Source organism: Littorina saxatilis, linkage group LG12 (assembly GCF_037325665.1).
Source record: "Littorina saxatilis isolate snail1 linkage group LG12, US_GU_Lsax_2.0, whole genome shotgun sequence".
NCBI lineage: Eukaryota > Metazoa > Mollusca > Gastropoda > Littorinimorpha > Littorinidae > Littorina > Littorina saxatilis.
The window spans coordinates 74,733,727-74,751,226 of record NC_090256.1 but is presented as its reverse complement, the minus strand read 5'-3'; the positions used below and the strand labels follow the sequence as shown (position 1 = coordinate 74,751,226).

Sequence of the window (17,500 nt, the reverse complement as noted above, 5' to 3'; positions counted from 1 at the left end):
CAGGCTTTTACACACAGTACAAACACCCTTCCATTTGAACGCTCACCGAACGGGAACATCCTATTTGCCCTACGTAAAGAGCGAGCAATTTTCAAAACATTAATTTTGCGGATTGTCTTCTCACACAATCGGACCGTGGCGCTAGACCTAACTTTTAAAATCTAAATAATAAATTGACAGCTTGTTACACAAACATTCTTAAATCATAAAAGAATTCTTTTTTCATCAAGACAAGATCAGTACAATTCGAAGTTTTGAAAGTTTGAAAAAAGAAAAGCCCGGAAGCAGGGTCACACAAGGTCGTGGTTCTCGCAGCAGACGACGGTTTATGCCTATCGCCAGATCCTCTGAACAGTCAAAAGCCATCGCTAGAGTTCTTGTGAACCACTGACAGCCGTTTGTTTCGTGCATAGTCAGAGGTACTTAAATAACGTGCTATTGCAGATAAGCTCACAGTGAATTACAAACTGACGACAACATTGTGAAAAAGGAAAACTGGATCACACGGGTTCACGATGGCTCAGGGGTAAGATAAACCACGCAAAAATAAATTCTTTGAAAATTGCTCGCTCTTTACGGAGGGCACCTAGGATGCTCTCAAGCAGTGAGTGTTTAAATGAAAGGGTGTTTGTACTGTGTGTAATAGCCTAACAGTATCAATCTGTGATGATTTACGGTGCCTTTAAAGACTACACAATAAAAATGTATGTTCCCACGTGCACTGAAGGGGACTGCGCCGCATCATCGTGGAAAGTACTCATTTGTAGCTAAGATTGCTTCACATTGAAGGAACAAAAAGCTTGCACAGAACATGAAGACCCCGACAGAGTTATTTTCCAACATCGTTGATCACGTGACTGCTAACTCCGTTGACAGCGGACTACCGGAGCTACATGAGTGCCTGCTACCACCAAGCGTGTGATCGCATGGACAAAGTGACGCCCAGCATGCTCGACTTTGCCGCCAAGACCTGCCGCACCCTCATCTCCGTGCTTGACAAAATGGCGCCCGTTGTTGACGCCACTTCCGCTTCCGGTTTGTTGTTTTGTCAGTGTCAGTGTTGGGGGGTTGGTGGGTGGGTGGAGGGGGGGGAGAGGTGTGTGCGCCGTGCGCGCGTGTGTGTGTGTCAGTGTGTGTGTGTGTCAGTGTGTGTGTGTGTCAGTGTGTGCGTGTGTGTGTGTGTGTCAGTGTGTGTGTGTAAGTGAGCGTGGGTGGGTGTATGAGCATTATTGAATGTGGTCAATTAAACGTTCCATAAACTGATCGTTCTTGTTTTTATTATTCCTCGTTACCAGATGGGCAGCGGTCCAGTGGAATCCTGTCAGTGTGTCTGGCAATTCTGGCACTTGTGTTGTGTCACTTCCAGACACGTTAAACCCGAGGCCGTCCCGACACTCGTTTCACCGAAACTCTGACACCGCATTCCACGTCACTGCTTTGCAACTGAACTTGCCTATGATTTGTTGGGCAGCTATACTACATCACATCGTCGTCCTGGAGTGTTGGTGTAACTCGATTCTCGACGATTTTGATGTTTTTGTGCTTTATTCTAAGTAAATCATTCTCAATGAGAAACATTCTCTAAAATACGATGGACAATACATGATTTAACATTTGTTTATCTTTCTTTCCATACCAAGTACAAATATAAACACTATTTCATAAAACCAAATAATCAGTTTTGGCCTTCTGCTCAGTGAAAAGCTGTTTAAAATCAGTTACGCCAAAATTCTATCACGACTGATTTAAAGTTTGAACAAGTAGAAGTGCTTATTTCAGTTTGTTTTGCACGCATGATTACTGCTCATGTGAATTTATTATTATATGTTGGGCAGCTATGCTGGTTTTATTCAAAACAGAGGATGAAAGTCGCTTGTTCATTTCAATGCTTGTTATTCCCTCAGGAGCCAGGAGACTGGTTCCGTATAACTCTCGCTTACTATATTACGCATGTCGTATGCATTTAGAGCGCTTACTTCCCTTTGTTTATTTGGTTTTTATTCAAGTTTAAGCCGGGCTTATTATCTGTCCGTACACTTAGTGCTTCGATCTAAGAGCACTTTTTATATTTAGTCAAGTTTTGACTAAATATTTTAACATCGAGGGGGAATCGAAACGAGGGTGTGGTGTATGTGTGTGTCTGTGCGTGTGTGTGTGTGTGTGTGTGTGTAGAGCGATTCAGACTAAACTACTGGACCGATCTTTATGAAATTTGACATGAGAGTTCCTGGGTATGAAATCCCCGAACGTTTTTTTTCATTTTTTTGATAAATGTCTTTGATGACGTCATATCCGGCTTTTCGTGAAAGTTGAGGCGGCACTGTCACGCCCTCATTTTTCAACCAAATTGGTTGAAATTTTGGTCAAGTAATCTTCGACGAAGCCCGGGGTTCGGTATTGCATTTCAGCTTGGTGGCTTAAAAATTAATTAATGACTTTGGTCATTAAAAATCTGAAAATTGTAAAAAAAAATAAAAATTTATAAAGCGATCCAAATTTACGTTTATCTTATTTTCCATCATTTGCTGATTCCAAAAACATATAAATATGTTATATTCGGATTAACAACAAGCTCTGAAAATTAAATATATAAAAATTATTATCAAAATTAAATTGTCCAAATCAATTTAAAAACACTTTCATCTTATTCCTTGTCGGTTCCTGATTCCAAAAACATATAGATATGATATGTTTGGATTAAAAACACGCTCAGAAAGTTAAAACAAAGAGAGGTACAGAAAAGCGTGCTATCCTTCTTAGCGCAACTACTACCCCGCTCTTCTTGTCAATTTCACTGCCTTTGCCACTTTCTAAGCTTAGTTCATTTCTGTGATCTGTACCATAAGTGTATGTCTGTCTATTGGAAAGACCATTGGGCCGATATATATATGCACTGACTTGTGATTGACGACAATGCCTGTTTTGTTTTGTCATAAATAAACGTTCCAATCAATTACCGTTTTTTGTTTTGTTTTATTTTGGAACGCTAGTGTGTTTTTTTGGATTTTGGACAAAATGTAATAAAAAAAATGTTTTATAACGCCCCGCAAAATGACTGTACTCAGTCACGGCCTAAGAATTTGGCGACTGTGACAAAGTTGGACGACACATTGGTGGTCACACACTCACACACACACACACACACACACACACACACACACACACACACTGACAAACTGACACGCAAACTGACACACCACCAGCACCACATAAGACATGTACCACTCGCACATGCATACTGACACTGACGCAGCGCACGCATTGACATACCCTCCAGACGCACAGACATACACAAGCAGATGCAGATGAACGGGTACATTGATAATTATGTGCTTGCAGTGTCTCATATCTTTGTGATCCCAAATTGAAGGAAGGCATGCGGCCGCGGCAACAAAACTTCAAGGCCGAGTGAGAGATGTTTTTTCCGTCTGTCTTCTTTTGAACTGAGTGAGCGAGGACTGACGGGCATAAGCAGATTTCCTTGTAATAAACATTGGCGCAATTTGCTGCGCGCAGATAATGGCTTTGCCCTTTGCTGAGGCAAAACGGTCGGCCTTGGGCGGCGTGTGCATATAGCTGTAACGCTCATTGAAAGAATGATTTTGAATTCATATCGCCAAAAGCCGTTAGCTACACGATGCATATAATTATATGATACTGAGGCCAGCGTGTGTGAGTTGTAGCACCGCCAAATTAAATGCGAAAAGCCGAGAGAGAGAAAGAGAGAGGGAGAGGGAGAGAGATGTTCCATATACCGTCTCTGGGGAGAGAAAGAGAGAGCAAGCGGCGCCAGAGTGCAGTCTTATTTTGTGCTACACGCATGGAGTAGTTGGAGTAGGAACTCTGATATAGTCTGGCGCGGTGCCGCTCTCGACACGCCGTGTGCACACCAACACATGCCATACACTGACGAGCAGAAATGGGCCGCTAAACATCAACAGTGATCAGTTTAAATCTCATCATCGTCAATACAGCACATACGCATGCCATCACACCACTGTGTATTTTAAGCCCGAGCCCCTCAGAGAGTTCGATGTCAAGGGACAGAACTCGATGTGGAATCCGTTTTGAGCTGTCAGCAGTTTGTGTTGACGATGGAAGCTCTCTCAGCAAAAGTGAAGTCTCTCTCGTGTCTGGAACAACACGCGGTGGAGGGGAAACAGGATGTTCTTTGTGTGTGCGAGCTGTGAAAAGCTGGGTGCTTGACTCACTGTTATTGCCCTTTTCCCCACCTGCCCATACCGCTCGAGTTCAGGATACTTGTACTTCCTGCTGGAGTCTGGAGGAAGAGCACAAAGTAAGTCAATGTTTTCTTGTAATTATGGTCTTACGTTGGTGTGAATTAGACGGGGAACACCCGGCCTACTTGGCACTGGCACACCACTTATGCCAAGTTTTACTATCCGTGCGAAAGACGTGTGGCAAGAGATGTTTGCATTATCACAGCTTTGGAGATAAGCTAATTCTTGAGATTCCAAGAGTGCTCGAACTGGCCTTGAAAAAAGGGACGAGCGGGGGGTAGTAGTAGAACGGACATTATATTTCATGACGTAATGTCTTGTGTGAATGCGTTGCAGTACGATGTCTATTGCAACAATTTCAATCGCCGCATTTTAGTGCCCCCTCTGGAGAACTTGCACGATAATACTTGCTGTACTTGCTCCGACTGTACTTGTTACGTTTTAGCGGAGTTGGCCCCGTCTTTCCACCGCAAACAAAAATTAAGATCAAAATCCCAGGACCACCTTCAACAAATTGAAGAAAAAAGAGATAAAGATTGGTTTCAGTCATGCATAAAGACACTTACTTGAAGTAACCCCTAACTAATCTTCAAGCTTTCAACAAAATACACCAAACAATCTTCTTTTAATAGGTAAACGTTGGTTATTTCATTGATTTTTTGTCTGTTTTGAATAGTTTCTTTCATTTCTCAAGTTGTTATGCTTCAAATAATGTTCTCATCGAACTAAAACAAATACAGCCGATGCACATTTGAATTAGTCTGACTCGCACACTAAGTTGTATCCTCAAGTTATTTGGACTATTGTGGGCTTTTGTTTTTACAATTTTTGGTGACTTCTTCACTGGTCAGTCCATGATTATTAAGCGCTCAGGCTCCTAAAATGGACCAGTTGGAAATTCTTCTGTACTTTTATTTTTTCTGAATTTCTATCAAAACTTACTCGCTCTAATTAGTTGGACATAACGGTTTAACTGATGACTGAAGCCGAACAAATACTGTGACCAAGCACAACTCGCCAGAATAAAAGCTAGTTATCAGAATGACACAAAAAGAGGTCAATATTCTGGGCCCTTATTAAAAAAAAAAAATTTTAAACTCGGCAAAGCAACCTGAAAAAAAGTTTCTATACAGAGGTCAAACAATGATTGCCGCGATCGTAAAGGTCAGTTGAGAACAAGCAAACAGTCGCTCTAAAATATCCTGCTCAATAAGATGGTTATTCGTTGACCGATTCATCGTGATATCAATGGGTCACTTAGTTCATCCCGCTCTTGATCAGCATGTTAGAAATTCAAATAATGGATCACTGTCAAACTGATCTGTCATTTCCAACTGTAAAGCGTCATGCAGTTAATAACCGACGATCACCGTCTGGCCTAACCATGAAGTAGTTATACAGTTTTCTTGTTAATAAATAAAGTCTTGCATCTAGGATTTACCAGAGACATGTTCTGTGCATGTCCCTGTACAGTGGAATCTTCATTTTAAGATCTCCAAAACTCAGGTTTAAAAAGGAGGGAGTCTTAAGATGGTGGTAAAATGACAGAGGTCATGAACAGAAAATGTGAGAAAACAGGGTCTCAAAGGTGACGTAGTCTTCCGAATCTACTAAAAGGGGGGGGGGGTGGGAGGGTTCTACTGTATTACTTATGCGGGCACACACCTGTTCTGTTTGACGTAGACCTAGCAACGTGTACTACGTGCACGCTATGTACGTAGTCAGTCATATTATTCTTGTTGAGCATCATCGGTAAAGGCATGTTTTCTTGCCGCAATAGCCTTCAAGTATTTTGCTTGGCGTAAAAAAGAAGGAAAATAAAGTACCAGGACTATTTGGCACTGGAAGAAACCCACAAACACTCAAATGCAATTTGTTGTTGTTAAAAGAAAATTGGAATCAGGAAAGAAATGATGGTTCTACATTGGAGATTGTAAAGCTCAGCATTCTCGGTGAATATTTTCTCAGGTGGTTATCGTCCCCTCATGGCGCAAATTAGGCGGGGCAGTTATATCTACGGCCCGCTTGCCACAGCTGACTGACAGGCAAGGGGTGCACGGAGAGAGATAGAGAGGGGGGAGAGGGGGAAAGAGAAAGGGAGAGAGAGAGGGAGGTAGAGCTAGAGCTAGAGAGGGAGCCGAGTGAGGTTGATAGAGAGAGAGGGGGTTAGGAGGTGGTGAGTAAAGGCCCGTCCAGACACTCCCGGCAGACCCTGTCCACATTTGACTTATGCTCAAAACGTCGCGCCGCAGCGTTCTGTGATCGCGAAGCGTTATTTGCAGAAGAATAGGGCGTGTTCTAATTTCTATGACACAGACATAGAACGACGGAAATTTGACCAATCAGAGCAAACCAGAGCGATGACGTCAGCCGCTCGCGGCGCGGCTGTCGAATGCAACTGAACCTTCTTGTCAGGTGACCCGCTTGACTGATACCGCGTTGTGAAAAGAATCGTCGATGTGTGGCCACTCGGCAAATCCTGCGCGACGCACAAAACGGCCTGCGGCGCATAGAGCGTAAAACGGCGGCCAAGTCTGGACAGGGCTTAAGGGAAACAGAGAGAGGAGAGAGAGAAATAGATAGAGGGAGAGAGAAAAAGAGGGAGGGAGAGAGAGAGGTGGTAAAAGAGAGAGGGAGAGAAAGAAAGGGAGTGAGGGACAGGGAAAGGGAGATAGAGAAAGAGATAGAGAAAGAGAGAGTAGAGAAAGAGAGGAAGGCAGGGAGAGAGAGAGAGAGAGAGAGAGAAAGAGAGAGAGAGAGAAAGAGAGAGAGAGAGAGAGAGAAAGGGAGACAGACACAGACATACAAATAGAGTCTTTCTTTCTTTTCTTTATTTGGTGTTTAACGTCGTTTTCAACCACGAAGGTAGTGCTGGACTGATTGTGTAACCTCTGCGAACGCCAAGAAGAAGAAGAAGAACCACGAAGGTTATATCGCGACGGGGTACAAATAGAGAGAGAGACAGAGACAGAGACAGAGAGACAGAGAGGAGTGCATGGGAGCGTGTAATCTAGATGCAAGTCAGGGCAGGCAATGCGCCTGTTGATTACTCCATTAGTGCACGTGATTCTGCAGTTAGAGTACACACTGATAAGGCACGTGCAACTTTCCCCTGGGTAGAACCAGTACTCTAAACTCCACAGCCTATGGCATAACTCTTTCTTCACACGATACAGTCTTTCGTGCAGGGGAGTTCGATGGATAGTTCTCATTCTATAAAAGCTCTATATATTTTAATGGTTCAGATCTGTACCGCAATAAGATCTCTCACACACCGCGCGCGCACCCTTCATACAAACACACAATTATGTTGCTGTTTTCGACGGACCGCCGTTGAGTGTTGGTGGTGTTGTTGTTGTTGCTGCTGCTACCGGCTGCTTTTGTTATTGTCGTCATCGTCGCTATTGTTGGGAATGAACTCGCACACACACACACACAAACACACATACACACACACCCACACACACACCCACACACACACACACCCACACACACACACCCACACACACTAACCCAATCCCCACCCTCGTCCCCACACCCTCCTTCCCTCTCTCTTGTCAGTGTTAGCCCAACGAAGAAAAGTAAGACAAAACAATCAAACAAATAAACAAACAAAACAAATAAACAAACAAACAAAAACGCAAGGCAGAAAGGCCAGAATATTGAAACTCTCTTCTTAGTCTAACCAGCATAAGTCCTGCTTCCTTTGCCCTCAGAGTTGTGCACATAAATGTTTTGATAACCTGCCACAGTCATTTCTGAGAAGCAGCGGGGCAGAGAAGATGGGCCTTGTTATCTTGTCTGTCTGTTCTTGCTTTACGTTTTCCCCTGGGGCCACTGAGTCAAGGCTGTTATTCTATCACACTTCAAACACATTTCTTCCCTACTGCCTGACCTCCCGAGTGGCGGTTCGAAAACTACCAGCATCTTTGGTAGAAACCTATTTTTGTCTAGAGATTTGTCTTTTTTTACATTCACATGTATAACGTTGCACTGGCATGTTTTTTTGCATGTGTACGCTCACACATACTCGTGCGAACGCACACAGACACACACACGCGCGTACACGCACACACAAACACACACTCACCCACACACACACAGTTTGCAATCTCCTTATTTTCAGTGTGAACACAACACGCATCCACTTTTTTTCTCCACGACTCAACCTATCGTTGTAACCAGGTATAAACCTCCCAGCGACTTACAAACGAAAATGCAACGTTGGATTGTGTCAGCCTTTTGTGTCACCCCAAGATCCACTGGCAGAAGATTATTGTGTAGATCGAAGAAGAAAGAAAGTACGAAGCCACACAAACATAAAGTTAACGCAATCAGTGATGATGATGACAGTATAAATTTCAGACACAGAGTTCTTTGTAGGAACATTGAGTCAATCTGAAGTTGACGCTGTGAACACTGGTTGTTTCCCTTAGACTGTAATGTACAATATATATCTGACATCCACCATCCACAGAATGGCGTCAGGGAGTCCCCCCAAGCTTAGAACACGGGTTGTTTCCCTTAGACTGTAATGTACAATATATCTGACATCCACCATCCACAGAATGGCGTCAGGGAGTCCCCCCAAGCTGGATCGCCGGCAGAGCGAGACGTCAGCAGACGGCATCAAGTCGCTCAACCATGAACTGCGGGAACACCTGACCAGGCTACGATCTCAGCTGGAACTACAGCGCGGCAGTGACAAGCACTTCCACTGGCAGAAGGTGGGTCAGGTCCTCGTGTGATGATTGACCATCTACTCTTCTTTTCTGTTTTAAACAATTTTATTGAAAGAATTACAAATAACCATGTCGCATACAATCAATTGGATCAATGGAGCACAGCTAGCTTAGCTTATAAACGTGCTCTTAAAAAAACAGTACAAGATCGGATTATGTCAAAAGGATATGGGGTTTGTAAAAGGTAGGAACAGATTCTATGTATCGATTAATACCCGATTTCCCTTCTGTCAGCCATGTTACCTCAGAGGCCGACTAAAACTCATCCCATTTAGGTATATCAAGACTACAGAAGAGTGAATGTTCGTGTGCGTTCAATCGCAAAAACATGCTTTGAATGTTATGTTATTCTGTTTGTCAACATGTTTATTCCATCAGTTTTTAATTACGCTGGCATTACGTATGCACGCCTGACTCCATTCCCCAGACACAGACACGCAGTCAATCACTACCTCTTTGCAGACGACACACAACTCCAACAAGCATGCAAGCCTACAGAAATCCAAGCGCTGACGCACACTCTCCAAAACTGCAATTCAGATATTAAATCATGGATGACAAAACCGGCACGGTTGGCCTAGTGGTAAGGCGTCCGCCATGTGATCGGGAGGTCGTGGGTTCGAACCCCGGCCGGGTCATACCTAAGACTTTAAAATTGGCAATCTAGTGGCTGCTCCGCCTGGCGTCTGACATTATGGGGTTAGTGCTAGGACTGGTTGGTCCGGTGTCAGAATAATGTGACTGGGTGAGACATGAAGCCTGTGCTGCGACTTCTGTCTTGTGTGTGGCGCACGTTAAATGTCAAAGCGGCACCGCCCTGATATGGCCCTTCGTTGTCGGCTGGGCGTTAAGCAAACAAACAAACAAACAAACAAACAAAAAAATGGATGACAAACAATATGCTCAAGTTAAATGATGACAAGACTTAATTCCTTCTTTTCTCTGGATCTTCCTCTTCGACCACTTCCCTTCCAGCCTCCATCACAGTAGGTTCTAGTGACATTTCTTTCTCTGATAGTGCTAGGAATCTTGGGTTCATCATGGACTCCCACCTCTCAATGAAACAACACATCAAAAAAGTCTGTCAGACATGTTACTTTGAGATCAGAAGAATAGGTTCCATAAGAAAATTTCTCACTGTTGATGCCACTAATACTCTCGTTACATCCTTCATTCTGTCTAGATTAGATTACTGTAACTCCCTTCTCATAGGCTGCCCTGACTCCACTCTCAAACCCTTGCAAAAAGTACAACACTCTGCTGCACGTCTCATTTTCAGAGCACAGTATCGACAACCCTGCACTTCTCTCAAGAAAGAACTTGACTGGCTTCCTGTGTCTGAACGTATTAGGTGTAAAGCTGCCTGCTTCTGCTACAAGATCATCTCTGAATCGGCACCTGCCTATCTTTTGGAACTGGTCTCCCTCTACACTCCCTCTCGCACCCTTCGTTCTTCTGATGATGCTCGACTTCTCCGCAAGGCGGCTTCCGCACGTTTTCGTATTATGGCCCTCAGTTATGGAATTCACTCCCCTTTCAATTACGTCACTCTCCATCCATTTCATCTTTTAAGTCCAATTTGAAAGCACACTTGTTCCAACAACATTACGGATAGTTCTTTAGCATAGAGTCTGGGGATGTGAGATGTGCATGATGTGTTGTTCGAATCTGACAGTGATTGTATGAATTTTGTATACATGTATTGTTGTCAGGCGTGAAAGGCAGTAAGTAAGTAAGTATTGTTGTCACGCGCTTTGAACTTCTGATAAGGCGCTTTCTAAATGCCCGTTATTATTATTATTATTATTATTATCTGGGCCATACGAAACAACTGAGTTTTGTTTTTAGCGGTCTCCTGTCTACTAAGCTGAAAACGGTTATAGCACCTTATCCTCTCTGTCCTTAATTTCTTCTTCTTCTCTGGCTTTAAACTTTATTCTATTTCGGTTTTCCAAAGAAGACCTTTAGGTCGAAGCGTTCAGTTTGTATAAGTGTATATCTAAAATAAAATATCAGGAACGGTTAAAGTTATTTTTTGGGATTTTTGTGTTTTTGCCAAATATACTCACTAGCAATCGTTGGCTATTGACCATTAGAACGCCTTTAATCTTTCTTTGCACCTCAGGTTCTGGACGCGCGGGCTGTCAGGCAACAAGAGCAAGAGAAGGCAGCGGCCGCCCTGCAAGAGCTGCGGACCAAACACGAGCGCGAGAAGTCGCACGAGCTGAGCGCGCTGCGCGAGACGCTGGTGACACGCTACGAGGGCGAGCTGCACAAGCTGCAGCGCCACAAGGAGGCGGAGATCACCAAGCTGCGCATGGACATGGATGGCAAGGACGGCGTCATCAGGCGACTCATCTCAGAGACTCGCAGGACATCACTAAGGTACTCAAGGTTTAGAGGGGTTCAGCAAGTTTAGCAGAACTGTAATGTCATATTGTTAAGCATAGGTAAAGGTGTGGAAATGTGTCAAATTTAGAGAGAAAAAAATATTCAGCGTCGGGGACGTATGGGAAAACTGAAGAGTCACTTTTGTTGTATTGGCTAAGCTTATAGTTTTTAAATTTCAGGCTTGGAAAGTTTTGAAAATGTACAAAATTTCAGAAATAAATTCAGAAGAAAAATCGGCTGGTCATTAAACCATTGAATCATCACAGGCTGTTATGTTCCAAATTGAACATTATACTATGATTCCATAGAAAGATCTAGCCTTGTCTCCGTCTGGTCTTATCCCGGTCTGGCATGACGTTGCAGGAGCAGCATAGACGGACACAAGACACGGCTGATCCACGAGCTGCGCGAGCTGCGGTCGTCCAAGAAGGAACTGGAGGATCTCCTGGAGGCGGCCACCATCGCCCAGCGTAACCATAGCGACGAGCTGCGCCGACAGGAAGATTCCCTGCAGGCGGAAGTGGCCAGGGTGCGCCGAGACTCTCAGAGCGAGATCAGGCAGCTGGTGAGTTTGGATGGGTCAAATGACTTTAATGTGTTGTTTTGTTTGGGGTGTTGTTTGTGCGTATAGTGTGTGTGTGTTTTTGTTTTGTTTGTGTGGGTTTTTTTTTGGGGGGGGGGGGGGGGGAGGGGCTTTAGTGTGTCGTTTTGTTTGGGGTGTTGTTTGTGACTTAAGTGTGTTGTTTTTGGTGTTGTTTGCGACTTTAGTGTGTTGTTGTCTGTGGGTTGTTTTGTTTGGGTGTTTAGGGGGGTGTCAGGGGATATAGGACACGCACCCATTCTTTTACAAATATTATCACTGCGGATGATCTATTATTTGGTTGTGAACGCCATATGCAATTTTCACACATTCCTAAGGTAACAGCTTGGGAATAAGCGGATCTGCGATTTCTCATTTTCGTGCCAGATTGTACTTTTCTTCAAATTAAAGACTACTTTTCTCATAGAACTAGAGAATGTAGAGCGTGTTCTCTGCACTGAGACCACTTTTCTCATAGAACCAGAGACTGTAGAGTGTGTTTTCTACTGTCACATCTGATAGTCTTGGGAACATAGGCACAAGAAAAGAACTCTTGTTTGTGCTGTCAGATGCCGGAAGAGAAACCATGGCTGATAGTGGTGGTGCAAAGACTGAGTTATGGTACCGCCCTGGATGTATGGCAGATCATTTATCTTCTTCAAGCAGCTTTTGCCTGCCAGGAAAAGAGAACTCAAACGAACAGTGCTCCTTTGTCTTATTGCCCCACGGGCCGCAACTGGTGCAGATGAATCCACAAGACACGCCATGAGTTCTTTCCCTTGTCTAACTCCTTCGTGTTGATAGTGTTGTATTTGCAGAACCCGAGTGGTTGACACCCTGATATGCTTTGCTGTGTTCTTGTCATACCAATGTAGCTTTGTGTGAAGAAACAGGGGGGATGTGTTGGAGAAAAGTATTGATAAAACTCGTGGAATGAAAGAGACTCCTTTGTAATACCTTCTAATTAATTCAGCCTGATGTGAGCGTCATAAATCCCTCGATCTCCTCCTCCATCGGACTTGCCCTCCAGATGCCGTTGAAATTTGCCAATTTAAAGGGTTATTTTGGGTCTCCCCCCCAAAAAATGTACATTTGCCTGGTGGGGATGGCTTCCGAAACTCAGGAACCCCCCACCTAGATCCACCCCTGGTTGTTGATAAGGCTGTAATTTTAGCATCAAAACTCCATGTGTGGGGAAGTAAACCATCACTGTTCTAGTGGGGTGTCTTAAGACCGCAATGACCTGGATTCATTAATATCTCTCCTCATCCTTCTGTGCCCGTATTACCCTCATTTGCAGAATGAGCACATCGACTGCGAAGAAAGCGTGCCCGATGTGACTTTGACGTGACCGTAATGCCAGTAATTCCGTTTTTGTCCTCCCGGCCCTGTTCCCGCTGCTTATGACAGCTTGGATGTGTTGCCAAGAACCTTTCGGTTTCGTTTCTCACCGTACTTCTTCTTGTCTTGCTTGTGTGTGTGGGGTCCCTTCTCCGTCTGTGTTACCTCTTTCTCGTCTCGGCAAGCCCGCACTCTTTGGCGAGCCAACACGCCGGTGAAACAATACGCACCACACGAAAGAGGACACAAATCTCTTTCCATCTTTGCTCTTCGATCCTCGCTTGAGGTTTTCTCTTCAGTCTTTCGGGTTGTTGTTTCTCTCCTTTCTTTCCCCGTCGACCCAAAAGAATGTCAGTGTTTTCGCAGACGACATGCCGCGACCGTCCGTCTGGTGTAACGGGAGTTGTGATTGGATTTCTGTCAATCAAGGTGTGACATTGTTGGATTGGCCCATGGATTCGGATTGACCCTTATAGTGGAAAGTCAGATTCCTGGAAGGTGTTTCTTTTTTCGCATCCACCATGGATGTTTCGGTAAGTTTGTTTCCTTGTTGTTGTGTTTGGATGTTTGAGGGGAGGGTTCAAATTGAATTGAACAGCTCTTTCTCTCTCTATCTCACTGTCTCTGTCTGTCTCTTTCTCTCTCTCTGTCTCTCTCTCTCTCTCTCTCTCTCTCTCTCTCTCTCTCTCTTTCTTTCTCTTTATGCCCCCCTCCTCCCCCCCTGGTCCCTTTTTTGTCCTGCTGGTAAAAACTGTATACATGTTTTGATTTTTTAGCTTCTGTTTTTCTCTTTGAGTACGGAATTATCATGACCCAGCTTGCAAAGTTTTGCGTGGATTCTGAAAATATATAGCCTGTTGATTGTACAGTAAGCACGCGCCCTTGTCCCGTTGCTTATCATTGAGAATAATTTTGTGTGTGCTCAAGGGATTTTTGGTCGTGCAAGGATTTTATTTATTGATTTGTAGCAAAAACATAATGGCTGAGGACTTCCCCTTGAACAACAACTCTGAGGAAATCACAAAATGAAACCGAAAGAGTATTCAGTATCAGTAATTAAGTGAATAAGCAACAACAACAACAACAATCTTTCCTTCTTTCTTTATTTGGTGTTTAACGTCGTTTTCAACCGCTCAAGGTTATATCGCGACGGAACAACAACAATAACAACAACAACAACAACAACAAAAACACAAGAACAACACCACCAAGAACAACAACACCAACAACAACAACAACGAGAAGAAAATGTTAGTGTTTCTTTGAGGCGTAGGTTTTTTTTCTTGCCCTTTGAAAACTACTTCTTTGTCTCTGTGCGTTTAATTATTTATTTGTCAAATAATTTTTTCATTAACTTCTTCATTTGTTAATCTATCTATTAACGGTCTATTGTTACATCGATCTATCTATTAACGGTCTATTTATACATCGATCTATCTATTTACCGGTCTATTTACACATCGATCTATCTATTAACGGTCTATTTATACATCGATCTATCTATTAACAGTCTATTTATACATCGATCTATTTACCGGTCTATTTATACATCGATCTATCTATTAACGGTCTATTTATACATCGATCTATTTAACGGTCTATTTATACATCGATCTATCTATTAACGGTCTATTCATACATCGATCTATTTACCGGTCTATTTATACATCGATCTATCTATTAACGGTCTATTTATACATCGATCTATCTATTAACGGTCTATTTATACATCGATCTATCTATTAACGGTCTATTTATACATCGATCTATTTACCGGTCTATTTATACATCGATCTATCTATTAACGGTCTATTTATACATCGATCTATTTACCGGTCTATTTATACATCGATCTATCTATTTACCGGTCTATTTATACATCGATCTATCTGTTTACCGGTCTATTTATACATCGATTTATCTGTTTACCGGTCTATTTATACATCGATCTATCTGTTTGCCGGTCTATTTATACATCGATCTATCTGTTTACCGGTCTATTTATACATCGATCTATCTGTTTACCGGTCTATTTATACATCGATCTATCTATTTACCGGTCTATTTATACATCGATCTATCTATTTACCGGTCTATTTATACATCGATCTATCTATTTACCGGTCTATTTATACATCGATCTATCTATTTACCGGTCTATTTATACATCGATCTATCTGTTTACCGGTCAATTTATACATCGATCTATCTGTTTACTGGTCTATTTATACATCGATCTATCTGTTTACCGGTCTATTTATTTTTGTGTCTATTTCTATTTTGTGTGTTCGTTTGTGTGCGTTTTCTGTCTGTTTGTGCTGGTTGGTTGCAATTTGTTTACGTAGACAGGGCACTGGAAAGGCTGCCCAAACCGGATGATGATGAAGAAAGCTTTCTGTCCTTTTATTTATTTATTTATTAAGGAGATTTCTATAGCGCATAACTAAAAGCTTAATTTGACGCCTCTTAGTGTTAGTGGTAATATAATAGATGAGCTTGTTATTATATGTGAACCTTAGTCTTTTATGTGTTCTTGTTTTATCAGTGAATGTCCCAATAATTCTTTTGAAATATTCAAGTTATATTCGGCTGGGTGTGTCAAAGAAATATTTCCATTTAAATGTATCTTTAAAATGGACAATAAAGTCTTGTAATTGTTATTGTTGTTATTATTATTAAGGACTAGCCTGTAGAATATGATGAAAGGCCCAAGCCTCCTATTCGCCCTCCACTTTCAGTGTCATGGGCCTGTACTGTAAACACACACGTGCAAACCTGCAGCTTTTGTTGTTTTAACTTTGCCGCCCGACCTCCCTACTGCTGGCTTATTGGTTTCTACCCCAGCATCAAAGAAAACAAAATAGCTCGATCTGTAGCTGGCCACACAGGTAGCATCTATAGACATACTGGCCAGCTACAGGTAAGTGTCTGTACCCTCTGCAGGTGGTCGTACGCTTGCCCTTTCCGGTCAGCTAACTTCGGTGGGCCAAGTATTTCTGGCACTGGACTCGAGTGGGTGGAATCGTGTAGATAAGTGTGTATATGTCGTGCCTTATGCAAAGAATGTCGAATTCGTGGAATCGGCACATTGTTTGACTGTTTGGCGTAATCAGCAAAACGTTGCCCAATGCGCGAAATCAATTCCGATAACTTGGGATGAACATAATTATCGGTATTGGCTGGTTTTGGTTGAGCTCTCACCCCATGGCTGTTAGCATAGAGGTCCCTGCTGTTAGGTAAACCCGGCTAAATCTTAGGGGGTTGGGGATAAATTCCTTTCAGCTTTTCAAAAACACGTTGAACGAAGAATTAAAAATATGTGTATTAGAGTTTACATAGAACGTTTAAAGGCACAGTGCAGCTCACAGCCTTCGTTTTGCGTTTTTGTTGCAGCTGAGTGCATTTACAGTTCAAAAATCCTCCTATGGTAGTAAAACAAACCCAAAACTACCCAACGACGACATCTGTGAAGCTCGACAGTTTCTTGTTCACGCGAGTGCATAAATTAACCTAATTATTACGTGGTGTTTGGTCGGAGTTCGATTCAACTGAGTGATTCCGGCCTCCATTTTGTTTTACACAAACTCATGATGACGTCTGACATAGTTTGCTAGTGACGTGTCTTTTTGTGCATGATGTGGTGATCTGCCTGATCTAAATTTAGATCCAAAAATAGGCCAAGACCAGCCGGGTCCGAGTACGAAATTAATTCGTAAAAAAAATCGCAGTTCTTGACTCTTTGGGTGCAAGTTAATGAAACTTGGTAGTTCTTCTAACGGATAGCTGCCTGAGGTATGACTAAAAGCCCCAGAGGCTCCGTGCACCTGGATTTGACAAGTTCAGTTCCTTTTTTTGTCAAAACAAAACATTCACTGGAACCTCCAGTCTGTCGGTCTTGTGGACGAACACGATCTCCAACAGATCAATAATTTCGTTCTCTGCATCAGATGTGTTTCTCATGTTGAACACACTATATAAATGTGACTTGCACTTGAATTCAAAAATATTGAAATTGTGTACGAGAACGCAGACAGGTTTGCTTGTCTGTTTGGTTGGTATATTGGATGTTACGTTGGTACAAAAGCAGACTCGAGTTTCTAGTGATTGTGTTGTATGTGTATTTGGTACTGGCAGTCCAAAAATGAAGCCCATCGAATCAAACTGGGCGAAATAAATTCAACGAAAATAGCCCTTTACCTCAGTTC

At 42.8% G+C, this 17,500-nt stretch overlaps 2 protein-coding genes across 2 annotated transcripts in view; both read left to right on the top strand.

Moving 5' to 3' along the window:
• The window catches only part of LOC138982757 (uncharacterized), a 10,201-nt gene extending 7,244 nt beyond the window's left edge, over window positions 1–2,957 (top strand). Inside the window, exons 8-9 of the mRNA XM_070356082.1 lie at window positions 877–1,035; window positions 1,296–2,957. Of these exons, the coding sequence (XP_070212183.1) occupies window positions 877–1,035; window positions 1,296–1,375 (239 nt within the window). The 3' untranslated portion in view covers window positions 1,376–2,957. The remainder of the gene's footprint in view (window positions 1–876; window positions 1,036–1,295) is intronic.
• A 5,852-nt stretch (window positions 2,958–8,809) lies between these two features.
• Window positions 8,810–13,305, top strand: LOC138983200 (janus kinase and microtubule-interacting protein 1-like). The gene is made up of 5 exons (XM_070356611.1): window positions 8,810–8,968; window positions 11,109–11,368; window positions 11,738–11,939; window positions 12,524–12,589; window positions 13,255–13,305. Exons 1-5 carry the CDS (start codon window positions 8,810–8,812, stop codon window positions 13,303–13,305), a joined length of 738 nt encoding a protein of 245 aa, XP_070212712.1.
• Window positions 13,306–17,500: the final 4,195 nt, after the last annotated feature.